We start from the raw sequence: 8,697 nt of genomic DNA on the forward strand, positions 1-8,697 counted from the left end.
TCTCCGACCCTCAACTCCCTCTCCTCGCCGTGCGCCGCGCCCATGCCGCCCTCTCTCACCTCGCCGTGCGCCCACGCCGCCCTCTCTCACCTCGCCGTGCTCCTACGCCGCCCTCTCTCACCTCGCCCTGTGCCCACGCTGCCCTCCCTCGCCGCGCGCCCTCACCTTGCTCGTGCCCACCCTCGCCGCGCGCCCTCACCTCGCCGCGCGCCCTCACCTCGCCTCACCACCTTCTCTTCGCCGCCCTTGTGCTCGTCCAACTCCGGGTAATGTTTTTGAACATTTTTACATGAACTTATTTAGTGTGAATTCGATATTGATTTGAAATTAGGAGATATTGTATTGGATTTGAGTTTATTGAATTGAAGTTTGATATTGATTTGATTTGAGAAATATATTTGATAGTAGATTGAATTGGGATTGAAATTGTGTTTTTGTTTAGAATCGGATTGGATTTGAGTTTATATTGTGATTGGAGTTGAGTTTATATTTGATTTTTGTTACATTTGAGTTGAAATTTTGATAACATTTGAGTTGAAAATTGAAATTATGATTTGAATTTTGTTTATTAGATTCAATGTCGTCCACTACTACTACTTCTAGCGGTAGTGGTAAAAGAAAAATTAGAAGACAACTAGCGCTTAACTCCGATGAACAAGGAAAACGAAGAAACACTCTTATTGGTCGGGTTAATAAGGCTAAAACACTTGGTAAAAAAATCCCGGTACAATTTGATGATAAAGGGCAACCAATCGGTAAAGAGGGTGATGAGTTGTCGAGTTACTTTGGCGTGTTAGCAAGAGAACACGTTCCACTTTCGATGCGTGATTGGAGATGTAAAGACAACGCCCAAATTAAAGAACGGATTTGGAACGAAATGCAAGAAGGATTTACGATTCCTATCGAACAAAAACATGATTGCCTTATGAGAGTCGGAGAAGCCGCAAGGTTATTTCGTCATGAGATATACAACGATCTACTCAAAGACATAATCAACGAACCAATCGCCTTAAAGAGACCGGCTTGTATTTTGAAATACTATACAAGTATCACCGAAGAAGATTGGATAGCATTTATTCAGTATAGGCGAACCGAAATGTTCAAACAAACATCGGAACATGGGAAATCAAATATCGGAAAAAGTGTGTACAAATCTCGAACGGGCCGAAATGGATATCGAAAGCTTGATCAAGAAAAGGTTAGATTCATTTTTTTCTTTTAGTTATTTCAAATGTTGCAATTATTTTTTAATTTATTATATAATTACTTCTTACTAGCATGACGAAACGGGGGAATGGCCTACGAAAGAGGAACTTTGGATTGACTCGCGAATGAAAGACGTAGATAACTACAAGGATGAGAAAGACAAATTGATGGGAGAAAAAATCGTAAGTTCTTTACCTTTGTTATAACAATTAACCTTGTAATTTTATTTTCAAATAATTTTATGTGTAGAAAACGTTATCCCAACAAGCATCGCAAGGGACATGATTGCCGGAATCGGGAAAGAGTGTTTTGCAAGAAGCTTTGGGAACGTCGCGAGTTTGCGGTCAATCCAAACACACGTCGCGTTTTAAGTATTTTGTTCCTCCAACGCCCAACGAAGAACTAATGAAGATGCGTCGGGAAATGAGCGAGTTAAAGTCTTTGGTGATGAAGGCCTTCGGTGGAAATGGTAGCATTAATGTCGAGTCGCCTAGTGTCGAGCAAGTGGAAGGGAATCTCAACGCGAAGGTTGTTGATGATAAAGAGATGGCAAATGTTGAAGAACACGTCAATGAAGCGGTCTCTTTAGGTATGTTTAATTTTTTTTATCTATTTATTAAAGATAAATGTTTTGGTATTAAGTTATTGATAAAATTCTTGATTCGCTTAGAACACGACGATGTTGATGATCGTCCGAAGATCGATCCTATCATTGTTGATGATCGTCCGAAGATCGATCCTATTGTTGTGGAAAAACCCAATAGTGTTCGTGCTAGTTGCTCTTTGAATCCAACCACGCCGGTGACACCGAGTTCGGATGAAAGCGTCGAGTGTCTTCTTTTCATTGATGACACCGAGTTTGGAGGCACAATTCATGTTGCAAATGGGCGAGCGTACATGAATGGAGGCGTAGTTCATTTCTCACCTTTGGAGGAAGGAAATTTACGCGTGGCCGTTTTGGGGGTTTTGATTAAAAAAGCAAAATTGCCAATTCCCACCGAAGAAGCTCAAACCGTTGAAGATGCTATAGGCGAGTTTGTCTCGTGGCCAAAGAGACTCATGGAAATGAACTCGGGAATAGAGAGTCGCGGTCCGGTTGTCAAACAACTCTCAAAGCTCGGTTTTGAGAGTGAAGCTAGCATCGATGATGCTAAGAAGATTCCGTACAAGGTGATTAATCCCAAGTATCGATTGCTCGCTCAACATGCCAACAAAGTAATGTTACCGGAAGGGGATGTGATTATGGTCGATGTTAGTCCAAGTCTCGCGGCTATCCCGATTCCTGTGTCATTTGAAGACATTTCCGATTTTTTGCAATACTTGGAAATTGGCGCGGGGAGCATAACGGTTTATATGGAGTAAGAGTTTTCTTTATATGCGTTTTTTAATATCAATATTCAATATTTAGTGTTTTGATCAACTAAATATTTGTTTGTCATAGCTATCTACGCTCGAGGCTAGAAAAGGCGAAGAAGACTCGAAATTATTGTTTTATAAATCCGAGCTTAAGTTCGTATATCGAAAATGACGACGAGGAGGCTTATTTGTCAAAACGAGTCAAGGACGTTGGAAACGTGGTACGAGATTGCAAATTTGGTGAATTAGTTTTGATGCCGTATAACAAAGGTGCGCATTGGATGCTCGTTGTCCTCGACCTTTGGAGAAATAGCGCTATGTTCTTTGACCCGTTGAGAAATAAAATCCCAATCGATTTAAATCGATTGATAAAAAGGTAATATTTTGATTTCTTAAATAATTTTCATTATAAATCGTTCTAGATGTTTTTTCTCTTATAATCTCCGTGTTATATAGGGTTCTTGTTGATTTCAAGATCGAGCATCAAAACGCCCATAGTAACGGGCAATCAACGTACATCAAGGCTTGGGACGCTCCGAGACAAACGGGAAACACGGAATGCGGGTATTTTGTCATTTCTTATATGCGTGATATAGTCGTAGGAGGTGTAGGAAAATTAGAAAATAAGAAATCCTATACAAAGGAGGATTTAGAGAGAGTTAGGGAAGAATGGGTAAGTTATGTACAAACATTTATTAACTGTGATGATTAGCTAGTTTTTTTGAAGATGTATATATTAGATTTTGAATGTTTTGAAGATGAATGTATATATTAGATATTTTTTGTATTGAAGATTATTTTCAGGTGCTAGTATCGTGTAAAAAACATATTCTGGATTGAAAATAAATGATTCTCGCCGCGGCGAACTTTTTTTCTCGCCGCGGCGGGAAATATTATTCGCCGCGGCGAGACAAGATACCGAGAGCAGGCAAATTAGAAATCTTAGTCTCGCCGCGGCGAGATTTTTTCTTCGCCGCGGCGAGTTTTTTAAAAAAAATTCATCCCCTTCCTACAACGCATGATAATCCGTTGTAGAATAATCTCGCCGCGGCTAAGATTTGACTTCGCCGCGGCGAATTTCTCGCCGCGGCGAAGTGTATTATTCGCCGCGGCGAGTTGATTCTACAACGGATTATTTTCCGTTGTAGAATGTTCTCGCCGCGGCGTGGAACGTACCTCGCCGCGGCAAATAACTCGCCGCGGCGACGTATATTTCGCGCCGCGGCGACGTGCTTCTACAACGGATTGAAGATCCGTTGTAGAATATGTCGCCGCGGCGCGAATTATACGTCGCCGCAGCGAGATGTTTGAAAATGTTTAAAAATTACACAATGGATTCAACCCGTTGTAGAAGCTTCTACAACGCTTAAGAATCCGTTGTAGAAGCTTAGTTTCTACAACGGATAATTAAGCGTTGTAGAAAGCTGTTGGATTCTACAACGGATTTTTAAGCGTTGTAGAAGCTTCTACAACGCAGGATTCTACAACGCTTAAGAAGCGTTGTAGAATCATTCTACAACTGTTTTTAAGCGTTGTAGAATCCTATTTTTGTAGTAGTGCGACATTCCTCTTTGCAGTCACTCAGACTCATATTGACGTTCTCTGAATAAGACCACGTATTCATTAGTGCGAATACGAGCTCGAATTCATCCCCGGCGCTGCAATTTGACGCCTTCTGCTCTATACAACCTTCTGAGTTTTTTCTTTTTTTTACATCGTCGCACGTCACTGCAGGAACGAGCACTGAGCCGCCGGGCAATCCATAAATGAAGCGGATATTCCCGGTTGAATTGATCTCGATGAACGAATAAGAATTGGAATCGATAGAAGAACAGGAAGAGTAGCTTTCGTTTTCGTTCGAGGTATAGCTGAACTGAATGTTGAAATAGGAGTCCCTCTTTGTAGGACTTCAAGTTGTTTCGTGTTGTTTGGGTCAACCCCGAATGTGAACGCTCCACGAGATGGATCTCCCGGGCCGAGCCACGATATGAGGAATCGTTTCCGAGGCTGAGTTTGACTCTTCAAGTCGAACAAGCCGATTTTCATCCCCGGGAGAATCGTGTCTGTCGGATGATCGAAACTCTGCCACAAGACCTGTCGACCGGCTTTTAGGACAAGATTTCCGGAGTCGAGAAGAATGAGAGTCGTATTCGGATATATCGCAGTTTGCTCGGAATTGACAGTGATAGAGGCTCCTCGTTCTCGCTGATCACCAAGAACCCATCCCGTGTGAAATTCAGATATCCCGAGGTGTCGTTGAGTGGATTTTCTCTGTTCGCGACCCAAACCATCTTCTGATCAAATAAGTCCATGCATCGAACTGTCAGATAGCAGTTGCTCGAGTAAAGAGGGTTGAAGAATCCAAACCGGAAGAATTGGTTTGGAGACTCCAAGACCTGCCCGTCTTTGAGGAGTTGACCGGCATTTAGAGTGTTTGTTGCACTTGAACATGGATCAACTGAAATAGCCAAACCAAGGACAAGCAAGAAAGAAGAGCCAATTGGCTAATTATGATTCTCATCTTTGGAAATTTTTGGGATCCCTAAAACATGAGGTGATTCTAACGTACATGGGTTTGTTTCCTGGGAATTTCCTGCTCTAAACTATTTCACAAATGGAAAACTGTTATAAGGTCAGTCTCAAGGCTTCATCAATAGGCTCGAGTACAGGAATCAGCAGATGAAATCAACCGTTGGCACTACTACAAAATTGATTTTATGATGCGCAAGACTATCAGATGCGACTAGTCACATCTAAAAGTCGCATCTAAATAACTTTTAGATGCGACTAGTCGCATCGGATAGTCAATCGGAAGCCGAGAAAATTCGCTCAAACAGTCTTTTAATTTTGACAATTCGATGCGACTAGTCGCACCTGAAAGTGTGTTGAAACTTTCAGGTGCGACTATGTCGCATCAGATAGTTTTAAATTTTTAGGCGGGCATCATCTCCCCCTCTTTTATTTCATTAATCTGACGTGGCGAATGAAATTTTATTTTTTTTAATTATAATCCGGTGCGACTAGTCGCACCTGAAGAATTATCAGGTGCGACTAGTCGCACCTGAAAAGTTATCAGGTGCGATTAAGTCGCACCTGAAAAGTTATCAGGTGCGACTAAGTCGCACCTGATTATTAGGATTTGTTTAAAAACCCAAGTCGCGATCCTTTCTTCTCCAGCCGCTCAAATCAAATTTTTTCACTCAGCAAATCCTTTCCTCTCTGCAAATCCATTCTCCGACCACCCTCTCCTCCGTCCACCCAGCTCTCCTCCGTCCCTCTCTTCTCGGCCTCTTCCTTCGCCGACCACCACGCCACGTACACATTCGGTCCTCCGTGCGTCTCTGGTCCTCCGCCTCGTACCCGGCCACCGGACCTCCGCCTCATCCGGCCACCGGACCTCGCCAGTCACCACTGCCTCTCTCTCTCACTCAGTATTTCTCTCTCTCACTCCCTCTCTGCCTCGCTCCCTCTCTGCCTCGCTCTCTCTCACTCTGTCCTGCGCTCACAGCTCCGGCTCACAGCCGTCGTCCTGCGCTCAGCCCCGGCCCCGCTGTCGAGTTCCTGTCCTCCGACCACAGCTCCGGCTCAGCACCGGTATTTCTCTCTCTCTCTCTTGGCCTCGAGCCCCTCCGACCACTCTCACTCTCACTCTCACTCTCCAGCTCTCTCTCTGCCTCACTCTCACACCTCGGCATCTCTGGCTCACTCTCATTCTCTAGCTCTCTCTCTGCCTCACTCTCACTCTCTCCGTCAGGTCATCGTTAGCTCTTCCGGCCGAGCTTCCGACCGCCGCGCGCTCAGCCTCGACACCTCGGCGTCTCTGCCTCGACGCGTGCTCAGCCTCGGCGTCGCTGCAATCCCGGTAAGCTCTCTCTCACCGCCTCTCTCTCTCTCTCTCTCTCTCTCTCTCTCTCTCTCTCTCTGACTGAACCGAGAACCGAGAGCAGGGCTGCTGCTGTCCCGAGTTGTCCTCGACGAGTCTGATCTCATCCCCGGCCCTGCTGTCGTCCCCTGTCCTCGACGAGTCCCTGCCTCGTCCCCTGTCCTCGACGAGTCTCTCTCCCCGCTGCACCGAACCGTTGCTGCCTCGATCCCTCCTCCGCCGTTTCACCGAGCCGTCCCCTGTTGTCCCGAGCTGTCCAAGTAAGTCTAGCTTTTTTTTTAAAAAAAAAATTTGTTTGTTATATAAGATGGCTGTTAGTTTAGTTAGTTTAGTTAATTAGGTTAGTTGATATAAAATGTTAGTTAGTTAATTAGTATGCAAATGTTAGTTAATTAAATAGATATGTTAGTAACTAATTATTTAGAATGTTAAGTGTTAGTATGTAAATGTAAATGTTAGTTAATATAATTGTAGTTAATCATTGTAAATTTTAATTACATAGTTAGTAATATGTTTAGGTTCTTTAATTTAATTTTGAATAGTATGTTAATTGTAATTGTAAAGAAATTGTAATTAATTACAATGTTTAGTAATGTGTTTAGGTTAGTGTTTAGTTTAAATTTGTTTTGTTTTAATTAGTTTTGATTTATTGTAATTTATCAATTAGGAATTGTAATTAGTCGAATAATTACATGAATAGGTTGTTTAGTTTAAAATTATTTAATGAAATTAAAATTTTAATTGTAACATGCTACTTTGAAGTTGATTAGTAATTGTAATTGATAATGTCACATGTTTAGTTTTATTTGTGTTTTGTGACATGTTTTTATTTTGATTTAACAAGAAATGAAATTGTAAGTTTAAATAAGAAAAATAGTTTGTGACATGTTTTGATAGTTTGTGATATTTTGTTTATTTCGATTTTTCATTTATAAATGTTTTGATCGAACCACGGAGGTTCGGTTTAGGGCTGGGCTAATTTATAGGATAGTTCTGGATGGTTTGTGTATGTTTTTAAATAATTTTGCAGGTTTTTGGTTTGTCAGTATAATAGGGGAAACTCTGCCGAAATTTCGATAGAGTTTCGAATTAATTAGTTTAAAAACTCCCAACTTATTCAATCCGAGCTCAAAATAACATAGAATTCATAATCTCTCTTGTTCTCCGTCGTCCTTTATCAATAACTCTTCCAAACTTTCATTTCTCGCTCTCATTCAGCGAAATGTCCAATCCAAGTAGAGATTGGATCATGGAGAATAATCGGGTGACATTGCAGTACAAAACCGGTGTTAACGAGTTTATTCGCGCTGCAAGAAGATTCCCTAACGAAAAATCCAAATATCGGTGTCCTTGCAAACCTTGCAACAACGTGAGATGGCACGACATCGGGGTTGTCAGGAATCATTTGCTGAACAAGGGGTTTACCCCTGGCTACACAAAATGGTATCATCACGGCGAGCTTGAGCGTGTCGTCCTTCCTTATGAAGAAGATTCCATCGGAGGAACAGATCAGAGAGGAATAGGAGGATTGCACGGTGTTGTGGAGGATATCAGGGATCACAAGGATTTCGACGATGCTACGGAGCCGACCCAGAGCGAGGTGCGTGCAGAGGAGCAAGTGGAAGACCTCTTTGCCGAGTTGGAAGCTGAATTGTACCCTGGATGCAAAGAGTTTTCTTCTTTGTCCTTCTTGGTTTCGTTGATGCACCTCAAAGTCACGAACCATTGGACGAACAAGTCGTTCACAGAACTCTTGCAGCTCTTGAAGAAGTCTCATCCAGTTGGTAATCGAATTCCGGAGAAGCATTACGAGGAGAAGGCGAAGCTGAAGCGTTTTGGCATGGGATACGAGATGATCGATGCGTGTATTAACGACTGTGTCCTATTTCGAAAAGATCTCGCGGAAGTCGACGTGTGCCCAGTATGCAACGAGAGCAGATGGAAGCCAACTGGGAAGATGATACCGAAAAATATTTTGCGATATTTTCCCCTGAAAGATCGATTGAAGCGGTTGTACGCGTCTCGACACACGTCGCTTCTGATGCAGTGGCACGAAAGAGATCGCGTCAGGGAAGTTGGTGTTCTACGACATCATGCGGATGGTACGACGTGGAAAAACCTGGACGAGAGATACCCAGGCTTTGCTGCAGAGCCTCGAAACGTGCGGCTTGGACTAGCTGCGGATGGATTCAATCCGTTCGGAGAAATGAGTTTATCGTACAGCATGTGGCATGTGGTACTAACTGCGTACA

General features: G+C 42.9%; 1 protein-coding gene across 1 annotated transcript; it reads left to right on the top strand.

Moving 5' to 3' along the window:
- The first annotated feature begins 1,629 nt into the window (after positions 1–1,629).
- LOC149398206 (uncharacterized) lies at positions 1,630–4,168 on the top strand. Its single transcript, XM_089614510.1, has 3 exons — positions 1,630–1,795; positions 1,877–2,240; positions 4,117–4,168. Exons 1-3 carry the CDS (start codon positions 1,630–1,632, stop codon positions 4,166–4,168), a joined length of 582 nt encoding a protein of 193 aa, XP_089470636.1.
- Positions 4,169–8,697: the final 4,529 nt, after the last annotated feature.

The sequence above is a fragment of the Urtica dioica genome, chromosome 5 (assembly GCF_054948205.1).
Source record: "Urtica dioica subsp. dioica isolate 48M chromosome 5, U.dioica_male_clone48M_v1_H2, whole genome shotgun sequence".
Taxonomy (NCBI): Eukaryota; Viridiplantae; Streptophyta; class Magnoliopsida; order Rosales; family Urticaceae; genus Urtica; species Urtica dioica.

What these genes read in the sequence shown, in the direction of transcription:
- LOC149398206 (XM_089614510.1), top strand. Translation starts at nt 1,630, where the DNA reads ATGAGCGAGTTAAAGTCTTTGGTGATGAAGGCCTTCGGTGGAAATGGT. An exon ending in CAATGAAGCGGTCTCTTTAG is followed by an intron (nt 1,796 to 1,876) that starts GTATGTTTAATT and finishes TGATTCGCTTAG; the next exon opens with AACACGACGATGTTGATGAT. An exon ending in GTTGAAGATGCTATAGGCGA is followed by an intron (nt 2,241 to 4,116) that starts GTTTGTCTCGTG and finishes CTATTTTTGTAG; the next exon opens with TAGTGCGACATTCCTCTTTG.